The 25,599-nt window shown below is 33.1% G+C and overlaps 1 protein-coding gene across 1 annotated transcript in view; it reads right to left on the reverse strand.

Annotated features, from left to right (window-relative positions):
* The window catches only part of LOC148274128 (uncharacterized), a 91,791-nt gene that overhangs the window by 34,859 nt on the left and 31,333 nt on the right, over positions 1–25,599 (reverse strand). Inside the window, exons 13-33 of the mRNA XM_088237586.1 lie at positions 23,775–23,999; positions 22,519–22,751; positions 22,245–22,393; positions 22,028–22,158; positions 20,356–20,544; positions 18,941–19,173; positions 17,736–17,968; positions 15,886–16,016; positions 14,287–14,475; positions 12,384–13,141; positions 11,514–11,763; positions 10,700–10,876; positions 10,015–10,277; positions 8,639–8,807; positions 8,110–8,276; positions 6,424–6,676; positions 6,127–6,264; positions 3,977–4,188; positions 2,983–3,119; positions 1,962–2,080; positions 368–568 (exon numbers count right to left, since the gene is read on the reverse strand). Of these exons, the coding sequence (XP_088093712.1) occupies positions 368–568; positions 1,962–2,080; positions 2,983–3,119; positions 3,977–4,188; positions 6,127–6,264; positions 6,424–6,676; positions 8,110–8,276; positions 8,639–8,807; positions 10,015–10,277; positions 10,700–10,876; positions 11,514–11,763; positions 12,384–13,141; positions 14,287–14,475; positions 15,886–16,016; positions 17,736–17,968; positions 18,941–19,173; positions 20,356–20,544; positions 22,028–22,158; positions 22,245–22,393; positions 22,519–22,751; positions 23,775–23,999 (4,557 nt within the window). The remainder of the gene's footprint in view (positions 1–367; positions 569–1,961; positions 2,081–2,982; positions 3,120–3,976; positions 4,189–6,126; positions 6,265–6,423; positions 6,677–8,109; positions 8,277–8,638; positions 8,808–10,014; positions 10,278–10,699; positions 10,877–11,513; positions 11,764–12,383; positions 13,142–14,286; positions 14,476–15,885; positions 16,017–17,735; positions 17,969–18,940; positions 19,174–20,355; positions 20,545–22,027; positions 22,159–22,244; positions 22,394–22,518; positions 22,752–23,774; positions 24,000–25,599) is intronic.

The following is a 25,599-nucleotide window of genomic DNA, read 5'->3' on the forward strand; positions in this document are numbered from 1 at the left end:
GACATTATACTGATTTTCATTTCATTCATTTTAATATTTTTTTAGTTTTAATGTAAAAAAAAGATTAACCTCTCAATATAATTAATCATGTCTAAACCCGTTCCCTGGTGAGAAGAGACTTCTTTGAATCTTTATATTCTTAACAGTTTACGGCCAACGCAGCCACATGTTCTTCTACTGAAGCGTCTAGCCACAAGATCTCAAGGGAAAAAATATTAGTTCATACTCGTTGAGTTCAATTCACAAGTTTATGAAAAATCCCTGAAAGAACCCTTAATCTCTAAGCTACAATTGAACACAAAAACGTGTATGAAAACCTTGAGGCAGATAATCAGCCCCATGGTATTAAAAGGTGATGTGAACTTACAATGTCAAATACGTATGAAAAGTTGAGTTTTTGCATGAGAACAACGGCCATGTGCTTGACTTGCGCATTGGTGATGGTACACATCTGCTTAGAAACAGAAGAGAGACTTATTCTTGTAGAGTTGAACTGGACCAATTTAGCCAAACGCGGACCGCATACAATGTCTCCGATATGCTTCACACCACTCTCTGGCTTCAGAACCTACAATAAATGAAAAGTATACATTAAAATACATAGAGTTGTTGGAGAAAGTCCAGAGAAAAGCAACTAAAATTATAGTTTCTCTAAAAAATAAATCATACGCGGACCGCTTAAGGGAGCTTGGGTTAAGTTCACTGGAAGAGCGGAGGCCGCGTGGTGACTCGATTGAAACGTTCAAAATCATAACTGAGCAATATAACGTACTCAAGTTAAAATCGATGTTTACTATTAATGAAAACCGCCATCTCAGAGGTCATTTATTGAAACTAAACACTGCCTCCTTCTCATCCAACCCCAGGAAGAACTTCCTGACAAACCGAGTTGTGGAGAAATGGAATGGCCTTCCCGAGAAAGTGATTGGTGCTAGTTTGGTTAATGTTAACTAGATGCACACAGCAATTTATAATGTTTAATAAGTATGTACACTTGATATACACGCATAAGCTTAATAACTGCTAGTGTATTATTATTATTATTATTAATATTAATATTAATAATAATAATTATTATTATTATTATGTAACAGCTAAAAATCTGTCCACATTGTCGTTAAATGATCATACAAGAGGTATTGCTTCGATTCCCAACATAGTAGACATGTCATTACCATCATCATCAAACCTTTTCCGCACTTGATGGTGCAAAGGGCACCGCATTGGTAAAGTATCTCGACCTTCTATTGGAAGGTATGCTTTAGTACATTATAAAACCACCTTATAAACAAACATTTTATGTCAACTCTCTTAGGAATCGAACCCAGGACCTCGAGCATGGTAGGTGAGTGCACCAACTACAACACTAAAAGACGGACTTTTTCACACAGACCTGTATTTATCATTCCGTATTATTTAAAAAAGTGTTTATCTTCTATATTCCAGAGAGTGGTTAATTTGGGGATCTTTATTTTTCCATGCGGCTAATTTTGCTTCATATATGGCAACACTGATGATTAAATGTCAAAAAATATGAACACGTGAAATCAAACATGATGATTTTCATTTAGAACATTATTGCGACCTTAAGCAGTATCCAAAACACTTAATTAGATTGAATTGACCAAACCTTATTAGTTTATTTCCGTTTTTTGAAGAAGTTTTATACACCATTTGACATTTAATCATCAGTGAGGCCATTATATGAAGCAAAAATTAGCCGCGTGGAAAAAATAAATATCCCTAAATTAACCACTCTCAAGGTGATAGAGAAGATTCATAATTGCACCCCTGGCATCTGAAGGGTAAGATTCATCATCTTATCTTCATATAGAAAAACATCATCAAGATACGCAGTGGCTATGCACCATATGGTAAGGAACTGCTTAATCAAGCAGGTTTTAATGAATACACTGTTGTGTATTCGTATGAGTTGTTATATCGATTAATATTTGACTTACAGCCCCGAAATCCAATGTGCCATTTTGCAATTCGTCCAAGAGTAATTTAGAAAGTCCAGTTTTGTTTTGTAGTTGCATCTTCAGATCATCTAAGTCTCGGAACAGCCTTGTGATTTCAACTAAAATTATAAAAACACATATGCAAAATGCAATCTCAAATTCCAATTGTAAAATCAACTGAGACAAAATTAATTATAGAAATAAAAGACGAGTGATACCTTTATCCACAAATTTTGAAAATTCAGTGACCGGTTTCATCGCTTTCGTGACATCTTCGAGACTGGTATGTATATTAAGGAGTTCAATTTTTTTATACAAACAACCTTTAAAACACGCATGAAAGATCATATACAATCATGGTCTAATAATTAAGATAATTAAAATTTTGACAATCATTTAATAGAAAATAAACATTCCTTTTATTTAAAAACTAATGTAAAAATAATTATATTGCACCTAAAGGCCATAAACTTGACAAACTAGAAATTCTCTAAATTAATAGATTAAAAAATAAACCCGATATAGAATTACTTAATGAACAGATAACACAAGTGCATTCTCCATTACTTTACCCATTGTAATATATTTTTACTAATTACTTTTTACCCTTTGTTTTTCAGAAATCATAATTGACAAAAATCACACTCACGAAGGATGGTACACTAAAAATAAAAAATTTATATATACGATACTTAAACTCATTAAAATAGCATTATATAAACTCATTAGTTAACCCGAAAAAAATTTGTTAATGGTCGTTAAGATAAAAATAGTTTTATTTAATTTACTTTCATATAATTTTGAATTCTCTATCCTTACCTCTGTTTTGTATAAATACATTGAACTCCTTAATAAAGATACCAGTCTCGAAGATGTCGCGAAAGCGATAAAACCGGTCACTGGATATTCCAAATTTGTGTATCACTCGTCTTTTATTTCTATAATAAATTATAATGAACTTCCATCAAGAATTCACTTACAAACTTAAATGTTTGAGACAAAATTACATGAGACTACTCACATTTAAGATCTATTGAAGATTCAATTTCATTTCGAAATGTAGTGATGGACTTTATTCCACGCGATAGTCTTACTAAATCATGTTCAATATTTAGACCCTCCAATAATGGGTGAAGTTCTGCAATTATGGCCTCCAATCTGTATAAAAACAAAATGATAACCACACTAAATACAGCTTGCTTCAAATGTTTTTCATTGTTTGTCCTTTCATATGTTATTGTGCCATGTATTTTTAATTATGTTTTTGTTCTGTATAATATATATGGTGTTATGTATGTTGTTAAAGTGAAACTGAACAAAAAGAACATAAAACTATTTAGCAAAGACAAACAAGGGCAAAACAATAATTATATACAATATATTTAAAAAAACGAGAGACCTATGACTTCGAGCTAAACCATGCCAATCCAATTTCATCCCACACTGTTTAGTCGCGAAGAGATCTACGAAAAGCCGGAAGATCTATCCCAAAGAATTCCAAGTCGTGTGATGAATTGACTAATCTACACATTCTGGACATTGGGGCATAAAAACCTAAGTTGCTCTTAGAAGATTTTATAAATAGCAGATTTTGACTTCTGGTGACACGGTTGGGAACATGAAAAGAAATTGATCGCAACAGAGATGGGACATCACTTAAAGCATTAAGTATTTTGAAAATGCATATAAGGTCCATCTCAGTTCTACGTCTCTCTAATGAAGACAGCTGAAGAGATTGCTCTATTTCAAAATAAGAATAATTACCCCTTTTTAATCCGAGCAACCATGCCACTTTTCTTAGAAAATGGTGTTGGACAGACTCGATATGGTCAATATGAGTCCTGTAGAATGGAGACCAAAAGACAAATGTCAGACAAATTTAATTAAGTGGATTCCATTTTAATAATTCCATTCTAATACGAAATATTCACAACTCAAACCGATAAATCTTCCTTCCTATGCTTTCATATCATTCCAATAATAAAAATATCAATTTGCAAGATGTTCAAACTAACCTGAAGAAGACGGCAGACACAAAGTCATCCTGTAGGAGGTGCAGCAACAAATCTATAACAGGTATGGGGTCTCCCCGGGCCAGCCCTGACCACGGGAGATCACTGAGCACTTGCAGGAGCTGTGCACCGTGCAGCATAACCTCCTCTACAGACTGAATGATGTCCTGCAGCCAACTCAGGGACCAAAACGACTTCTCGCGAAGGTCTTTCAACTGAAGTCAAATATAATATGTTCAGCGAGAAAATAAAATTTAGAATTTGCATAAAATACATAAAACATTTTTTCCCTAAATGTTCAGAAATTTTATTTACATTGTATCATTTATTTTCCATGGCAGCACTAAAAACAACTGTCACATACAATATTTGAGTTTTTCCAAATGTTCGTAGACAAGACTGGATTTCACCCCCTCAGGAGTCATTAGGATTAACAAATTACAACAGGGATGGAGAATACCTTAAATAGGGGAATATGGAAGTCTAGGCATTTACAGGGCTAATTCTTCCATTTGTTGATTTTAGTGAAGTTAAAGAGCTGAAACCTTTATTGGTGTGAAGAGATTCATCTGACTGAATTATTTCACTTGAAGAAATTTGGATGTTCAAACATAGGAAAAATGGTGAATGTTACACAGTGTGTAAAGTGGCCACTTAAACCAGCCAATAACAGGTCATAAGCCCTGTAAATGCCTAGACTTCCATATTCCCTTATTTAAGGTATTCTCCATCCCTGTTGTAATTTGTTAACTGTCACATAGATTGCAGCAAAATTGTTTCACACTTTTATGACAACTTTTTAAACCATCTTTTTTATAACCTTCAATATTTCTATTTCACTTTTTTAAACTTTATGAGTCGCAATTTATTGATATGAAGACTTTATTGTTCCTAAACGTTTGTCATCTGCGCGTCACGATTTGTAACATGTCAATATGTTTTAGTTAAAATTAAAACTAACCCTAAAGGAAGACACTTGAACAAAAGGGTCAATTACACTGCACCTGGGGTGCAATTATGAATCTTCTCGATCCCCTAGAGAGTGGTTAATTTGGGGATATTTATTTTTTCCACGCGGCTAATTTTTGCTTCATATAATGGTCACTGATGATCAAACGTCAAATGGTGTATAAAACTCCTTCAAAAACTGAAATAAAACTAATACGGTTTGATGAATTCAACCTAATTAAAGTTTTAGGTAACGCTGAAGGTCGCAATAATGTTCTAAATGAAAATCATCATGTTTGATTTCACGTATTCATATTCTTTGACATTTAATCATCAGTGTGGCCATTATAATAAAACAATAATTAGCCGCATGGAAAAATAAATATCCCCAAATTAACCACTCTCTAGGGAATAGAGAAGATTCATGATTGCACCCCTGCTTTGAATTTAGTTTACGACAATAATTTACCCTTTGTTAGTTGTTTACCTGCCCTTAAGCTTTTATTCTTCATTCATAGTGGCGCGCGAATCGCTGCACTGTTTATACGACATAATTTTGTCATTTTTGACGCATCAAATAAATTCCGAATATTTTTTAACGTAACACCAGGTGATGAAAAATGTAAAAAAACGGTAATTGGGGAGAATATTTGTATAAGAATGTATGAAGAGAAATGGGCTTGAACATTTCAGTGTGGAAAATGTTAAATTGAGGAATGTAGAAACGAGGTTTTACTATAACTAATGCCTGCCATGTCTAATTTAAAAAATAAGTGAAATAATAAATGTTTGATGTCAGGGCTTATGACCTGTCATTGGCTGGTTAAAGTGGCCACTTTACATTATCCAGCCAGTCTGCAAGCATTTGGACATAATCAAACATTGTTGAATTACTACCTGGTAAAAGAAGAAGTATAAAAATTGGAAAATTGTTTTCAGGCGTTGCCTAGTAGGTGATTTAGTTCAGCCGAATGAATCTCACCCACGTGATAAAGGTTTCAGCTCTTTCACTTCACAAAAGTCAACAGATGGAAGAGTTGGGGAAGTGTGGATGTTCAAACACGGGCAGAATGGTGAATGTTACAGTGGCCACTTAAACCAGCCAATGACAGGTCATAAGCCCTGTAAATGCCTAGACTTCCATATTCCCTTCTAAAAAACTTTTTCCCTCTCTGTTGAAATAAATTGAAATAATAAATACTCACATTTGTCCTGATATAATCTTGATCCAAGTTTTTGATAATTATTTGAGTAATTTCATATTGTTCTGAAGAATTAGGAAGCATATTACTATCAAAGTCTGGTTTAGAACTATCATAAATATTATAGTTTGATGTAGATAGCTGCAAAAAAATGAAAGCTGTTATCAGTTTGATTCAAAATGTAAAAAAAAACGGAACATACATATATAATTAAAAATGAAAATAATGTAAAATAATTTTGGAAACATTACAAGAAGATTGAAAAGCAACAAAAACAATGAAGTAAACATTACAATATACCTTATTGAGATCAATCGTCATTTCAGTCAATTTTTCCAAGACATGTTGTAGCTTGGTTGCTTCATATAGTTCCTTTTCCAAGCGAGTCTTATTTGATACGACTGTATCCAATGCGACCAGTACTGGGACAGTCTCCTGTAGTTCTGTATAGAGTCCCTTTATAGCCGGACTTTCCGGGAACCCATTTACTTCCCGGAAATGGGGCACCATAGCTCTTATAAGCTTCATAATGCGAGACCCGAGAGCTGTGTACCTGTGAAAATGAGATTTTAATGAGAACAATTGTAAAATATAAAAACATCCATACAAAATATTTCATCAAATGTAAATCTGTAGACACATACATACGCAACAATATTTAAAAAGCATATCATCATTATTTTTATTATTATTAATATTAATAATACACTAGCAGCTATTAAGCTTATGCGTGTATATCAAGTGTACATACTTATTAAACATTATACATTGCTGTGTGCATCTAGTTAACATTCACTGAACTAGCACCAATCACTTTCTCGGGGAGGCCATTCCATTTCTCCACAACTCGGTTTGTCAGGAAGTTCTTCCCGGGGTTGGATGAGAAGGAGGCAGTGTTTAATTTCAATAAATGACCTCTGAGATGGCGGTTTTCATTCATAGGGAACATTGATTTCAACTTGGGTACATTATATTGCTCAGTTAAGATTTTGAACGTTTCAATCGAGTCACCAAGCTTCCTCCGCTCTTCCAGTGAACTTAACCTAAGCTCCCTTATGCGGTCCTCTTCGAGTTATTTCTTAGAGAAACGACTATTTTAGTTGCTCTTCTCTGGACTTTCTCCAACATCTCTATATGACACTTGCGGTCAGTGGCATATTCAGTGTCACCAAGAGATGACTTGTCGTCAATGGTATTTTTTATGCTCCCAGTAGACGACCATGTGGGTCCTGTGGAGGATCAGATTGCGACTTAGTGATCGCTATCGACTGGCAACACTGGAAATGTTCATCAATCGACAACACCGATTTGACATTTCCGGCGCGATCCAGACAACTGTTTCATTCGCTCATCACATTTTCTCCGAATCGATCTCCCAGACTGCATGGCTTTCTTCCAGGTATAACTTGTAAATTTGTACTGATAAAGTTCATACACAATTAACCTATAAAACCATGAGGTGAGGCTATGGTCATTGGCACATTTTTTAGAATAGTAATGAAAAACCGTTATGTTTGGCATGAAATAAGTTTTATTTTTCACTTTTAATCGTCGATCGTTGAAAACCATATTATGAACTTTTCAAATGATTTCTGGTGTTGTGGCAGTTTTTGGACGTCCAGTGTGTGGATCATCTTCAAGGCTTGTACGACCACAAATTCAGCCACCCAGTTGTGAACTGTTGCAAGCAAAGGTAAAGAGTCCTTAAACACTTCTAATAATCGTTCATGAATTTGTTTTGTACTTACACCTTACAAAAATAAGAATTCAATCACTGTGCGATATTTTCCACAGTAAAAAATACACTGATATGGCGACACTACCTGATTTGTAAAGAACAAATGAATTGACACATAAATGACATTTTGCATGTGTTCATATGAAAGTTCTACAAACTGAAAAAATAATTGCAGACTTATCAACGCCATCTATGTGTCATTCTACAAAATTATCGAACAGCCCTCGTAAGTTAAGGCTTGTACTTACATGGCTGCCTTGTTCATGGGCTGGCTGAGCGTGGAGTTAAGGAGACACTGCGATACTCTGTCCATTTTCCCTCGCAGAGAGTCCTGGGAGTAATGCTGTACTATGTCCAGCAGCTGACCCAGAGATTTATTTAATTCCATCCACGTGTAATTTCTCCGGGACACTATCTGTAAACAATATATAGAAACAGTAATACACAATTAGATTGAAAATACTTTGAATATATCCGAATGTTTGTAGACGAGGCTGAATTTCACTCCCTATCATGATTGAAATCTATTGCTACAGAGGGAAAATACTTCTGAGAAGTAATCGCTCGGAAGAATTTATCTTCAACTATAACGTCATAGTGAATGTGTGGCTTCGGTATCTTCCGATTGTAATCTCTCCCAGGGATTGTGAAATATTCCAGTACAAAAACACTTTTTAAATCAACCTTGTCAGGAATTGAGCTCAAGACCTTTGTAGGCAAATACGCTGACCATTAAACCGCGACACGGACCACCAGGTTACATGGCTGGTTACATACCTCACTAAGGGCCAGGTCCCAGTGGAAGTTCTCTAGCAAGTCAGAGTGCAAGTCTTCCAGGGACATTGAGGGGAGTTCGCAGATGAGAGTAGCGTAGTCCTCGGCCTTGATGAGCTGAAGGTTGACCTGCTTCACCCACGGAGTCAGGGCTGAAGACACCGAAGAGTGCCTGCAATAATGTTTTCAATTTAAATATATCATTATATCATTTAACTTTATGTACAATGAGGGAGTTCAGTGGTTTATTTATTTTTTTATTTGTTATGAAAAAGACTATCATACCAAGCCAAATCAAATATTTTTTTTATGTATCGTATTATTATCGTTATGATTTAATTTTGGCGATTTTGAAAATCCACACCGAAACCTCAAAATTACACGGCCAGCGACATATGTGTTCTGGTCGGTGAGTAATCAAAACACACATCTAAATAATGAAACATAACTGACAAGAAGCAAAGAAAATATGGGTGTAACTGATATAGATATATAAACTTTCTATTTGAAGTACTAACTTTTTGGTTATTTGTTTGTTATTATAATAAAATAAATAAAACAACTTTGTTTTTAACACCTATTTTTTTTTTTTTTCCACCGACCAGTTTTAAAGCTATTAATATTGTCTAGTTTCGAACGTATGCAGCTCAAATAACCATCTTTTCAAGAAAAAAAGACTTTAGAAAGAAGCTTGTTTAGCTTTGAAACCGGTAGGTGGAACAATAAATAAATTAGTCACTTAAACCAGCCAATGACAGGTCATAAGCCCTCTAAATGCCTTGACTTCCATATTCCCTTATTTAAGGTATTCTCCATCCCTGTTGTAATTTGTTAATCTTAATGACCCCCGAGGGGGTGAAATCCTGTCTTTTGTCTATGAACATTTGGACAAACTCAAATATTGTAATGAAACCAACTGGTCCAAGAAGAAGTTTAAAAATTGAAAAATTGTTTTCAGGCGTTGCCTAGTATGTGAAATAATTCAGTCAGGTGAATCTCTTCACAACAATAAAGGTTTCAGCTCTTTAACTTCACTAAAATTAACAGATGGAAGAATTGAAGAAATATGGATGTTCAAACATAGGCAAAATGGTGAATGTTACACAGTGTGTAAAGTGGCCACTTAAACCAGCCAATGACAGGTCATAAGCCCTGTAAATGCCTTGACTTCCACATTCCCTTATTTAAGGTATTCTCCACCCCTGTTGTAATTTGTTAAATAAATTAGTGATTAAAAACAAAGTTGTTTTATTTATTTTATTTTATTGATATACCTATATATATATACTAAATTTATTGACAATTCAATAGATAAAATAAATATCTTGATAATAATTTTTCAAATACTCATGTTCAAAAATACTTAAAATATGACTTACGTGGTATTCAGGAAAAGGGTAGAAGCATCCACAATATTATTGAGCAGAAGAAAGGCAAAGTCGATGTTGGTGGACTCATTAGACACGCGGATGTCGAAGGTGTTAAAGTTGTCCCGATGTCGGGGAGTTATCCAACTCGGTAATTTGGTTGTCTTGACTCCAGACTCGAGGAAAACTGACAATTTGGACTGAAAATCTTCAACGTTCTTGTTGAGTGCTGTTAGGTTGACTTCGTCGTGGATTTCTAGGTCCTCGTCGTAAATCTGAAAGACATTTTAAACTTAATGTCTGACGAACTTTGTAATTTCTGCAAAGCAATTTAATAAAAAACTCAAGAAATGGGTGAAGCAAAAGTAATCTTAAATATGAATTATTCTACAGAAACATATAGTCAAAAATGATTAAATTACATAATAAAGGTAAGATTTAAAGACAGACCAGCAAACTTTCTAAATAAAAATCATACATATTAAATTATGGTACATTTTTAAATGTGTGCATGCATATATATATATAAAGGTGTATTTGTATGAGAGTAAGTGTACAGGTGTTTTTGTGTGTATTTGTATTTTATTATTAAAATTTAAAGTATTAACTTTGTGGTCAAACATTTTACAAAATGTTATTAAAATGTTAGGAAAATGTGTATTTTAGCATATTAAAACAGAAGACATTAAAAGTATACCATTCCAGCAAGTCGGAGTGGGAGGACTTCGGAAAACAAGACAGATTGGTTGAACTGGCAGAGGGAAGTCTGCAGCTTCCTCAGCTGACCCGTGGCATCGGGAATGTATTCGGAGATATTGAGGGCACACAGCTGCTCCGTACTGTTCAGCTTTATATCTCTCACGAGACGAACTATCTGGAAATAAAACATAAACAAATAAAGTTAAAATTAAATAATACATAAATATTGAGAAAACACACGAGCAAAATACACAAAATTTTGGTAAAAGCAATTCCTGTATATTTAAAAAAAATCTTTATTTATTCCTCAATATGAATATTGTCCCCATTAATGAAATCACTATCGGTAATACACTTATGCGAGCGTTTTTTTCCAATTCTCAAAACATTTCTTGAACGCACTTGGGATGGCCTTCAGTTCCATCAGCAATTCGGTCTTTGTTTCCTCTATGGTCACGAAAATCATCATTTCATAGTCCTCTTCATCGATTGGAACAGGAAAAAGTCGCAGAGGGGCAAGTTTGGAGATTATGGTGGCTGGAAATCAATGTGATCTGGTTTTTTGTCAAAAGTCGCAAACAAGCCACGAGGTGTGAGCGAGTATTTGTCATTTTCGCTCTGGAATAATCTTTAAAATTCACCGATCACACTAAAACGCGTCTTATTAATTTTTTGTCTGTCAAAAACCATATATGAGTCTGAAATGGCCAAAAATTGGTAAGAATAGAACCTGTGAAACCGGTTTTATATACGCCACAGCGCCTGTCAAATGCGAGATAGAGGATTGTGATATCCTGTGTCATAACTTTTACCTTTAATTTGGCCATGTTGGTGACAATATCGTCCAAGATATCGGGGCTTTTCTCCAGGGTTTCCATCATCAAGTCGGAGTATGCTCCGTGGTGCTGCGCCCTGAGACTGACCCACCAGTCCCGTCCCGACAGGAAGTCCAGAGCGATGGAGAGGTACAGGATGCGGCTCTGCTGGTAATGCAAAAACCCACGGATACCCAACTCCCGAGAATATTCCAGAGTTGATTTCAGTTGCTGAGCTGGCATTGAACTGGAAACCACAAGACGGAATCAAAATGATACTTTTTAATAGACATGTCAACAGAATTATATAAGCTTTAAGAAGGGGAAATAACTAAAAATCAAGGGAAGAAAGGAATCAAAACAATGTTGTTTTTATAATCCCTCTAAGACCTAAGTCCCTGAAGGGGCATATTTACCCCCCTGGGAGTGTTGAAAATGCTGGCCCTGGAGAAAATATGAGGGGATTTGAAGCAAAAAGGGGTCAATGAGATAATAATCTTACAAGATATTTATTGTAAAATAAAGCTAAATATATAATTTATGGCAAAACATCAGGCTCTTCCTTTGCATTTTTCTGCTTAGTGAAAATTTTAAATTTTAAAAAGTAAATGTATAGAGGGGCATTGAGTAATTTTTCTTCTGAAAAGGGGGCAGTGGGTCAAATTAGTTTGAGAACCTGTGTTCTAGGAGATATAATCCCAGTCCTTGCTACAAACTCAAAGCATTGAAGGTTAGAAAAGTTTTCAGAAGAGAAAATGCAACTCTTGATATTCAGACCATAAAAAATATTTTTATAATGTTTAGCTTCAACATAAATTTTGCAGATTGAAAATTTATAAAATACCAACAACATACTAAAATTCTTACCTGTTAAGTTTTAGAAAGTCAATCAAAATATATCTCCAGTCCCGTTTTTCTAAACTGACGTCAGAATTATAATACTGTTCCATACTGATAAGGTGCTCTATAAAATCTCTAATAATCTCATTAAAATTCGTACGGTTGACAGATGATTCAACCAACCGAATATATTTTTCATAACTAGTCTTGCAAAACTGCTGAATATTCTTAGGATTAGTTTTCATCCACATAACTTCTTTGGTATGCGTAGACTCATTTCTGCAAATCAAATCGATACTTTTCACCAAGTCAAAGTTTCGATGATCATCGATACTTCTCAAATTCTCAGTAATAGCGTAAACTAAAAATTCCGCAACATCTCTCGTTTTTCTGTTTAAAATGCCCAAAAACAACTTGACATCTTTTTTATCTAGACCATTGCGAATTTCTTCAGAACCGTTTGCAACGATTTCCTTTAAACTGTACGAGACCTCGTATATAATATGAGATATTTTTCCAAGGTACATTATATTTAGGCCGTCCGTAACATAGGAACTGTTTAGTAAATCGTTTTTGGTTATATTTTTGGTAGCGTTATTAGCAATGAGAGTGGATCCAATATGCCTGAACTTGTTCAACCAAGTTTCGTCCCAAAGTGAGTATTTGTCTTTTGTTTTTGATGTGTCAATGTTTTTTAATACATTCATTAAATTTATAGAACTTTCAAAGAGATGGGTGAAATTTGCAAAGTAGTTTGAAGCGGGTCGATTGAAGAATATTAATTGCTGAAATGAAAAATTATTACACTTCAAAAAAAATATATATCGTGTATGATACATTGTCAATGAGAAAGTTCAGCCCTACGGGAAATTGGACACAAAAAATGTATTATTACGCGAGATAAAAATTAGAGCATTAAATTGTGTGGCAAAGTTTCATGAAAATGTATGAAAAAAATCATTTTAATAAAAACAAACTATTTTGCATGACGTCACTATAAGTCCTTAAAATAAAGCTTGATCAAAATGACAGCTGCCAAACTAATGTGACTAGTGACGGGAAAGCACTAATCACTGACCATGTACTGATCAAATCTCTCGCAAATATGAAACTCTGTTTCCGAAAATTGATATAAAAACGCAAAAATAAGCCTATTATAGTGTGTTTAAGATAATTATTCAAAAATATTTCTAAAAATAAGACATTTATAATTTTTTCATGAACAACATCAAATTAATTATTTTTTATTTGATTGATTTACATTGATTAATTTGTCCCATCTCTAACAAATCTGCAAAATGATTTAACCTTGTAAGAACGTCGTTAATAATTAGGTTTATTTTAGTTTTAAGGCTGATTTTATATAATTATGTTGATTTATATGTCAAGCATTGTATTAAAAAATAAATTATCATGCCAGATACGAATGATTTTTCGTGTGTCAATATAAATCACTCCTTATACGTCACTACAAAGTTATGTCGTCACTTTTGCTGACAACTGTCATTCTAATCAAGCTATATTTTAAGGACTACAGTTCTTCCGAATCAACCAATGATAAGACAGTTGTCATAGATTTCTGGTTTACGGTCAGTCAACTGACGAATCAGAAGAACTCATCGAGATGAAGAGGAAGAGAACTCGAGACGGCACATGCTAAGTAATTTCAAAAATACAAAACATTTTAAAAATCATCATCATCATTCCCTTTCCGCACCTAATGATGCATAGGGCACTGCATTCGTACACCAATCGTAGCGAATCTTGATCATTTTAGTTACATGAAGGTAAGATGAGCAGTCTTACGCTTCAGGTACCAGTCCAGTTCTTTCTAATTTAAAAAAAATGCTGCGATTGATGATCAATGCTATGCTAAACTACTGAGTAAGGAGAATAATATTTAATACGAAAAATAGGAAGAACTTCTTACTGTTTTGGCTAGTAGGTCGAACAGTACATTTTCATCAGTGGGAACCGACACCCAGTGGACGATAGAAGGACAGATGTACGGACGGATTAATTGGATTTCCTTTTGGGAAACGAACCCTGAACTCGGAATCTTCAAGCTGTCCACTAGTCTCTCACAATCCCAAAATTGGCGACCCGAGGCTTGGGCGATCTGGAAATAAAAAGATTTTTGACAAAATAATGTGAAAGAAATTCAGTGATAGTTTTTAGTATTGTCACATTTGACTTTTGCTGATTTGACTTTTTTTTGACACTAAATTTTTTAACTGATTGCTTTTTTTTGCTCTAATCCAAAAGCGATTTTAAAAAAAAACATTGCACATTTGACTTAAATTTATTATGAAAGCTTTTTAAATCAATATTCTGCGCATTAAAAATGTGTTTGTGTAAGTTTTGCAAACACGCCAGCACTAGATATTTGACCTTTACATGATTAGATTAAATGAAAAAATATATTTATGAACCAGTATTTTTGATCCATAGCTTAACATTGAATATATATTATTATATTTTTAGTATTAAGAATCGCAGCAAAATTCAGACGAAAGCAGAAGCATCTTGTGTATATTTTATTACCATATCATTAGCAACTAACAAAGCAATAGTAGTCTATGTTACGCTCATAAGCGCGTCTGAGCGCAAGAGAGACAGATATTATTTTCTTAATGTGTATGGCGTGTGATGTCATACCATACGCTTATTAACAGATACCACACAACGCGTTTGTGTAAGTTTTGCAAACTTTAAATAAATCGGCCAGTATTTGTGAGTTTAAAAATAACGTGAGATAAAAAAACTTCTAAACAAACTTCTGTGCTTCAAAAACATTATTTTATTTTTTTATTTAATAGCATAATTATAAATTTTTACATTTTAAAAAAAATTTCACTTGTTATATTTTTTACTAAAACTAAAATCCCACCAAGCCACTTTTTGTAGCTTGTTGGTGAAGATTATATTTATACTGACTTAATAATATCATTTACATTTATAAAAACAATGAATAACAGATAAAAATTAACAGCCGGAAAGATCAGAATAAACATGTTTATACAAATAATAATATGTAAATTTGTTTTTTAAATACAAGAAAATATATGATAAATAAAAATATTTACACCTAAGCTACCATTCACATATAAACTCTTGATCGAGTAGCCACTCTCTTATTTTGCTCTTGTTATAATTTGTTAATTAAATTTAAATTTAAAATTAAAATTTTTGATGGAAAATTGTATTTATTATATTTTCTCACTTTTTTCTCATAGAATCCACTAATATGGATACATATTAAATAGGACCGTAGTTGATGGTTTGAAGTAAATCTTATTTGACTAACATTCTACAATAGACACAATATCTCATACCACATTATTACTTCAGTTTTACATAGGCTATAGCCGTCATAAATGAAAGTTTCCTAAATAAGAGACACGATTTTGACGGCTTTAGCCAGCATAACCCCAAATGTGTTAAGCATCTAAATCTTTTCTTAATTAGACAAATGAATTATTCTATCAGTAAACATATTATGAAAAATGTAGTAAAAACAAGTACACACCTGTTTCATGAAAGCTTGATCGAGAAATGAATTGAAAAGGACATCTATGAAGTGTGGCAATTTACTAAATAGAATTTGGAGTCCAGTTTTCTTTGTGAATCCAATAAGCTGTAGTGCATTTGCATCAGGCTCTAAAACAAATAATTCCAAAATTACAGTTATTATTTCAATTATTTTGAATATAAATAAGGGCTGCTCGAACCGCATATGGGCTTTGAGGCTCCAAGGAATTGTTCATCTCGTCAAAGGATAACCGAGAAAACGCATATTTCCGTCACTATCACAAGTTTCACAGAATTCCATTAAATGTTTTATTAACAAAATAAACGTGGACCATATTCTCGATTATACGAAAGTAATTAATATGAGGCGTTTGAGGTTATTTATTTAACATTTGATCTTTGACCATCTTTTATAAAATAATAATTGAAAAAAACACTAGATGTCAGTAAGGTATTCGTTTGTTCATGAAAAGCACTGCCTTCAAAGTTACCCATACACACGTAATTACAACTGAAAAAAACCCACACATACACGTTTTGTTCATGTAACAGCAGCTGCAGTATGAACAAAATAAGCATTTGTAGCTTGTGCCTTAGCCGACCCTGGCCGATGGCTGCGCGCCGATGGGTACGACAAAGTAAATAATTGAATTTTATCTGGCACTTTTTTCAAATTTCACAATTAGTTACTTGCGTATTTTATGTTATTTTTTGTTATTGTTTTATTGAAACTCTAGTAACGTAGGCACTGCTTATGTGCCTATATGGAACGCACGCCACTGCGTTAGATGCATATTTTGATTTATATGTGGAGCTACCCACAGATGCTATGTAAGTCAATGAAAAGGGCTCTCGTTCTCTTTCCTGCTCCTGCCTCGCTTGCCTAGGTCCCGGAACGACAGTCATATTGGGTCCCTGCAGTACCATAACCTCCTGGTTTAACTTTAATCTTCCGAGAATAAATCCACAGCTACAGTAATATTTTTAAATTTTTCATTTGTTTCCTTAAGTTAGTTAATATTACACGTGTATACTAACTAATTTTTACAATAATTTAAATTACTTCATTTTAATTTATACAATACTACAATGTTTATTTATTTGACAATAGTAGTCTGCATTTAATGATGACTGTAAATACAAGGTAGAAGTTAATGAATAAAAATCAGATAGCTGCTAAACTGCTGATAAATAAAGAAAAATAGGCCCATATTATCTGCAGAAGCCATATTCAGCAAGTAATTATTATTATTATGGTAAACATAACATCTTATTTTCAGTTTTCATTTATTCTCCGTAAAAATCGTCCCCAAAATTTACATCGGATATAGAATTTGTAGGAGAAATTTGTAATTTTTTATCGCAATTTTAAAGCCATTTATTGTGTTTTGCCGACGATTATTGCCGCCATTTTCATGTTTTTGACAACTCAAGAGTCTGAAGTTAGTCTCTATCATTATAGCAACTTGTTCATAAGTAAAATCAATAGACAAAATGATTCCCGCCATTTTTGGGTTTTTTGGTTGTCATTTTATGAATAGTTTATTGAGTTTTACAAACATTAATTGCAGACAATTTTGTATTTTAGTTGTAATTTTAAAGATGTTTGTTTTTGTGTTTGACAGGCATTTATTATTTGTGAATATGATATGCAAAAAGTTCCAATAAAAAAAAAAGATGCAAAAATTGCAGCAAATTTTTTTAATAAAAAAATATTTGCTGAATTAATTTTTTTCACTACCCTCCATTTACATTTTTTTTTTTAGTCCCTTGTAAAGCTTAATTTAGGGGATTTTACTGTAAATATTACATGAATTACTTTGTTTAAAATCAGAAGACGATAAGTACCTGATATTTCAGTAAAATACTCTGTAAGATCGCTCACAACCTGCTGGCCTCCCTCCGCTATATACCTCACGGAATACTTCACGGCCGCCCAGTAGAGCCGAGCGCACTCCCCTGTGGTAACGTTTCCCGCCTTGGCGCACTGTAGCCCCGCCTCCCACAGAGAGGAAGGAGAGAAAGCGTCGGTTGTCTCATTGCCGGCAGCCATTAGTGCGTCCATGTTCCTTAGGAACCGTCTAAAAAAATTCATTCAATTAATATTGTATTCATAACATTAAAAAGCACATTTTCTGATGGCATGTTTTATACAATCTGCCACTAGTGACCGATATAACATTATTTATAAATGCTAAAAAAATTATTATGTTTCTGAACACTGTTCAGAACTCTTCTTGTAGCTCAATCACAAATAACTATCGACGTGCTAATAATTGACGTGATAACAATTTCTCACCATGGTGGTTTATCATATTCGCGATCACAATGCAACATCCGTGAACACGGGTTGTGGTCCCATGGCTAGTGTTGCGGACTCACGGGCCGGAGGTCCGAGGTTCAAACTCCACTCTAGCCCAACTTGATTTCCATTATCTAATAGTGAGTTATTTACAACTCGTTGAAAATGGCCACCAAAATTGAAATATTAAGGTAAATTATTAGAACGCTAATATTTCTTTTAAAAAAAAAAAAAGACACCTAATATTAAATGTCAAAATATTTACGTTTCGAGACGTATAATCCTGCTGCGCAATCACATATTTGTATTTCACCGGTGTAAATATGGAAAATATTCCAAAACTGCTATTTTTATTTATTATTTATCATTTATTGCATTTAGCGGGCGGTTGGCGAGCCAAATGTCAAAAAAAGCAGTCGCCATAGTAATTGTAATTTAATTTTCACTTTTTTGTATTAGATACTCCTTACTATTTTGCAAATGCAATACATTGTATTATTTTTTATGGTAAATGCCGATTTTTCGCCAATGAACTGTCTTTATTTACAAGGAAAACAAAAAAACAAACCGACACGAGTGTTGACTTAGAGATTACACACGCGTTGACTTATGACTGCGATAACTTAAGCATGTTCATTATTGTTCATTATGATCGCTCAAATGCTTAGCGTGTTTTAAGGCACGTCGATAGTTATTTGTGATTGAGCTACTGTTCAGAAAATCTGTACAATAATATTAAACATATACTCACTTAACGACAGTATAATTGTGATTATTTTCTTCGATGACTTTGATAGAATCTTCCCAAGCAGCGACAATACTGAATTCCCTGTCTGCTGGTGTTTCCTTATCTCCATTGGGCTGGTACTCATCTTCAATAGCAAAGGCGAGGTTCTTCAAGTTATCAATGAACTTTATAAAATTGAACCCAGACTTTAAGAATACGTGATGTGTGTATGGAATATTCGAAGTAATATTTGTGTTCTGGAAAAAAACGCATTTTACTTTAAATGTATCATATGTTTGAAGTGTGAAATACAGGCTTATAAAATTGAGTCAAAATTTAGAATAACCCAGTATTTAGAACATTCAAAACATTACTAAGAAAGCAATACCACCATGTGGTCTGCCAATATCTATAGCTGATGTACCAAAATCAGAATGAATAGTATCCAAGAAAGTCATTTTACTATTTTTATATAACATTTACATTTTATTATACTTTTTGGTATGTCTATTGAAGGACACATATATTCACACATTCGCATAATGCATTTTTGTGACTTTTTTCAGTTGAAAATGGCAATCAAATATACTGCAATTTAATTACAATTTTTGAGATAAAGTTTTAATCATAGAATTAAGAATAGTTCAGAAGGAGCGTAGAATCATATTTGAATACATCGGACTGTTTCCAAAAAACCCCCTACTTTGCCCCACTTTCGCCGCGCGCATGCGTGAAGTCACCGCGTAATGTTACCATATCGCGAAGAATACAAAAAAGAAGCCATTTGTTAATGTCTCTAAAATTTTATTGTGCAGGCGGAAACATTGATTGATACTAACGAGTAGATAAGTAAAGGGTCATTTAATAAGAGTAATTTAATTAATGAACTTTGAACTAAAAAAATTAAACAAATTTTATTTTACATAAAACTGATATTTTTATGTCATGTTAAATAATATTTGATGTTTTAAAGATAATGTCGGTCAAATATCCACAACGGTGTTGTTTAATCGGAGAGGTCCAATTTTCATTAGTTCTCTCATTAGGTGAGCAAAGTAGCGTAAAAAATTTTACTAGCCTGGCAAAACTAACAAAATGTCAATTTTGTTTTCTTTGACAATCTGACAAATGAAAAAATAATTAAAATTTTAAGTAATGCATTTGCATTTGCTATTTACATATAAAATGTGATCCCATCCTGTTTCTTTAAGATTCCAGTAGTATTTCTAAACATTAAAACGACTCAACACGGCATAGTTGAATTCAAATCGAGAGCTGCGTACTGAGCGATGTCTACAAAGAAACAAATGGGTCAAAATGTAAAACTACTCCTTTAAGAGTAGTTTAGTCACCTTCTGTTTGATGCGCGTATACGGTTTCTGGATTATTCTTAATTCTATGGTTTTAATATTATGTAAATATTTATCTCGTAGACCTACCACCATTTTGATTTTGTTGAAATGTGTGAAGTTATCCCATTCCATCTGCATATCGGTCGGGACGCACATTAAGCTCTCAGCTCCAGAGAGCGCTTGTAGAGCGTGCTCTCCCAAGCCCAAGGAGGGGCCCAAACTGTCGAGCCCACAGGGCCATAAAGTGGATGACAATACTTTCACGACACCGGACATCTGAAACATACATGGAATATATTATACACCTGACTCATTTTACATGGTTTCCAACAATGCATGGCTAAATAAATGTAATAAAGCGTGGCGTAATATTACGTATCGGTTTTCGGTCTCTTTTACACTACTTGTATGTACTGCATGCCGAAAGTTCTGGGTATCTTGAGTGATGAAAACTACGCTGTACATAATGTGCGTTTACGGGTGTGTCTTTTGTCCTCAGAGTAATAATTCTCTAGAAAAGCCCTTAAGCTCTATTGCATAGAACAAAAGAGTTCCAAATTTTTGGTTATGTTTAATTTACAGTAAAACCCCTGTTTTACATTTTTCAAGGGAGCAACAAAAAAAGTGTAAAACTGAGGAAAATGCTAAAGTGAGGAAATGAAAAATGTATGGAAAAAATAAATTTAATTAAAATATAATTATTGTACAAGACTATACTAAATTTACTGCAGAAAAATTGTAAGAACCGTCATGATTGGGGATTATTAATATTTACCAATAATTTCATTAAACATATTTTGTATTTTTTCAAGCAATACTACAATGTTATGTTTTATTTCATTTGAAAAAATACATGTTTAAATCATTTTATCTAGGCACTTAACCTTAAAAACACGAAAATAATATTTTTAATATTTTCTGCAATAACTTTGTGTATCATTTTACCATTTTTTTATCTTTTATCATATTTTTTATTTTTTATCATTTTACTAATTTAAGCATTACCCCCTTCCCTTCCCTTGTCTTAAACACAATTACCCCCTCCCTCACCCTTATCGACACCCACTAATTTGTTCACTGTTATGTATGTTTAGTTATAAAAATACCCTGAAGAAGGTAACAGTTGGTTACCGAAACTAGTTGGTAAAAATAAAGTGAGTGTATCAAAAAACAAAGTATAAGTCTTATTTCTCCAAATTTAACGAAAATAATAATTTAAATTTACATAAAATGCATACAACGATTTTTTCCCTAAATATTGGGAAATTTTATTTATATGGTATCACTTTTTTTAGTATGGCATTACAAAATTTCAACTGTCATTTACATCGCGGCAAAACTGTTTCACACTTTTATGATAACTATTTAAACTATTTCCTTTTCACATTAAGTTTTTAACATCAAATAATATATCTATTAACAATTTTTTAAACTTTTTGCATCATAATTTATTGATGTAAAGACTTTATTCTTCCTAAACATGCGTCGACTGCATGTCACTATTGAGTAAACGTCAAAATTAGACACTTAAACAAAATGGTCACTTACACTGCGCCTACTTTGAATCTAGTTTGAGACAATAATTTACTCATTTTTTATTTACGTCGATTTTATTCTCCATTCACGCGGCCTGTCTTTTGACAGATCGAATGAGTTATGAAAAAATTTCGACGTAAAACCAGGGTTGTGTAAAAGCGGGAAAGCGTAAAATCGAGGAACGTAAAAACGAGGTTTTACTGTAATTCAGATAAATACTTACATCCCGCTCAGTAGAAATATACATAGACACATCTCGCAGTAATGGTGGAAAGTTCGAAGCTAGATCTCTCAAATGCTTTGATGTAACTGGCAGTTCACTTATCTCGAAATACTCATCATGTTTGATAAATGCTAAAAGAAATATTGCTTTATTGTGATTACTGCAAATAAAAATAAAATGTGTTTGTTTTGATGGAATTTTTATCGGTAAAACTTACCAGTGAGCAGTTCAATTAGTTGATTTAACAAATAGAGCATGCTGCTTACAGAATCTGATTTAGTTTTGATAGATGGCCACAGAGGCAACTTGTTAAAGCCGAATAATTCGGTGTCAAATAGATCCATCACTCGAGAGTAAAGACTCACACTGGAAATTAAAGAAGAAAATGGAGTTAGTTTTGATTTTGAGAAAAGTTATTGCGTTCGTCTACCATTCTCGAGGACCCCGAGGTCGAGGTCGATTGAATCTTAAATTATATATTAAAATCTGACCCCAGTTTGATAGCTCCTGATGGATTTCCGTTGAACAGTTCAGACTGCCACAACCTCTCGGCTAAAATCCTCGAGTTCAACCAAACATCATTGTCTTTTAAGAGATTCAGATTGAAAACAAAGTTGAATCGAGAATCCATCTTTGTGAAGAGTCGCTGCATAATTTTAATCAGTTCATTCCAATTCACGGGCGTCTGTTTCTCTTTCTTAGTGTCGGTCATCAGCAATTTGATCTGTGGAATGAAATATTAACAAAATAGTGAAATTAATCAATTTGTCCGCAACATAAAGATGTATGTTGCTTACATACATCTATATCATAATCATCATTCCCTTTTCAGCACCCAGTGGTGAATAGGGCACAGCATTGGTAAACCAAATGAGTCATGGTTCAATCATCTGTTAAATTAAGGTAATGTGAGCAGTCTTACGCTTCGGATGCCAGTCCAAAAAAAATTAAGTACAGTAAAACCCCTGTTTTTCATTTTTCGAGGGAGCAACAAAAAAAGTGTAAAACTGAGGAAAAAACTCAAGTGAGGAAATTAAAAATGTACAGAAAAAAATTAATTACATAAAAATATAATTATTGTTCTAGACTATGCTAAATATATTGCAGAAAAATTGGAAGAACTGTCATAATTGGGGATTATTCATATTTACCAATTATTTCATTAAAAATATTTTGTATTTTTTCAAGCAATACTGCAATGTGTTATTTTTTATTGATTAAAAAAAACATGTTTAAATAATTGTATGTAGGTACTTAACCTTAAAAACACGAAAATAAAAATTTGAATTAGCATAAAATGCATACAACGATTATTTCCCTAAATATTGGGAAATTTTATTTATATGGTATCACTTTTCTCAACTGTCATTTACATCACGGCAAAAATATTTCACACTTTTATGATAACTGTTTAAACTATATATTGTAATATAAAAAAAATTAAATTAATATTTCATGTCCATCCTGCCTGTAGGCAAACGTGACCTAACCACTTCACAATGAAGCGGACTTGTCTCCCCTGAATTGCCTTGTTCAGGATTTTTACCTGAGAGCGGCCATCAAGGCGAAAACACTCTTCCAGGGTCCGGTTCTATTTCACACACAGAAATTTATTCATCCGCCAGGGAATGTTTGAATATTGTTCACAAATAGCCTGCATCAGTCGTATCCGCAACCCATAATTTAGATACAAATAAATTATTTATAATAATAATAATTTGACTTAATTTTAGGTATTTATATTCACCATTTTGAGTAGTTTGTCACTGTTAACATCATTTTTCAGTTTATTTCCAATGGAGATAGATATGTTGCAAAGTAAAGCAGTCATTTTAAGCTTATTCACATCTGATGGAAACACCACGTAGATATTTTTATCCAAAATTGGATCGCATTTTTCCGGCTCCAGGGAACAGTTTTCTACGAGTCCACAGAAAATCTCTTCATGGTCGAATAATAATAAGTTTAAAGTCTGAAATAAAACAACGAATGGCATTAAGTAGGAATAGATACAAAAAGGAAAAAGGTTACGGTGAATGGCTAAAGACTTTTTTTTTTTATTATATATACGGCCTAAGCCAATTACAACAGTTAGATGAAGAAACATAAATGCAAGAAACTGAACAGAAAGAACATAAAACTATTTAGCAAAGACAAACAAGGGTAAAACAATAATTGTATACAATATATTAAAAAAAACGAAAGGCCTAAAACTTTGAGCTAAACCATGCCAATCCAACTTCATCCCACACTGTTTAGTCGCGAAGAGATCTACGAAAAGCCGGAAGATCTATCCCAAAAAATTCCAAGTCGTGTGATGAATTGACTAATCTACACATTCTGGACATTGGGGCATAAAAACCAAAGTTGCTCTTAGAAGATTTTATAAATAGCAGATTTTGACTTCTGGTGACACGGTTGGGAACATGAAAAGAAATTGATTCTACACATTCTGGACGTTAAGGCATAAAAACCAAAGTTGCTCTTAAAAGATTTTATAAATAGTTGATTTTGACTTCTGGTGACACGGTTGGGAACATGAAAAGAAATTTATTGCAACAGAGATGGGACATCACTTAAAGCATTAAGTATTTTGAAAATGCATATAAGATCCATCTCAGTTTTACATCTCTCCAATGAAGACAGATTACGGGAATATAGATACGTAGTATTTGTTTCGATCCCGTCAGTGGTTGGTTTAATAGTTGTTGACACACTGTACATACGACGTTCACCATTTGCCATCCATTCCATATTAACTTTGATTTTTTGAAATGTCTATATAAGCTTTGGCATAAATCTTTAACATGCGGGTTTTTACAAACATTTGTTGAAATTTTTGAAGAAATAAAGCTAAACCTTTAATCTAAATGAGATTCATCCCCAATTCATCTATTCGAAATGCGAGCAAGTCAATCTTTTCATTATTCTTTGATTTGCGTGAAAATAAAAGTAAAAAAATGTATTTTATTAACATACATTTTTGTATATCTAACTAACTCATTATATTGTAAAAGGCACTTGTGCCGTATAATAAATAAATAAATAATAAATATATGGAAAATTGCCTTTAACAAAACTTATAATATGAACATATTACTTTTACATGTATTACTTTTTACCCAAGATTTAGAAACAAACATTAAACTGAAAAATTATATAACACATTTAGTAGAAGTGTAAAACAATTAAAAAATAAATGTAAAAATTAAATTATTATCAAATTAAATTAAAACATCAAATTATTAAATTATATATTTTAGAAAGAAGTAAAACATTACATTTATAATTCTTCTTTATGTATCACTGATTAAAAACACCGTTTCTATTTTTTTTTTGTAATTTATATACATATGTTATCCTAAAAATATTAATAATTAAAAATAAAATAAACAAACTACTGTAAGACATCACTCCTCATTATGTACACAAGAATTGTTTTTTTCTTTTACGTAATGGGAAACGTTGATGTAAATATATATATCTCACTCTTTGATGCGCCTGAACTACTGAGCTCAATAAAATTAAATATCCCAACTAGAAACCTCAGACAAAACTTACTCTTTCATACC

The sequence above is a fragment of the Micrasema longulum genome, unplaced genomic scaffold (genome assembly GCF_059751315.1).
Source record: "Micrasema longulum isolate JH-2025_06_02 unplaced genomic scaffold, ASM5975131v1 h1tg001747l, whole genome shotgun sequence".
NCBI lineage: Eukaryota > Metazoa > Arthropoda > Insecta > Trichoptera > Brachycentridae > Micrasema > Micrasema longulum.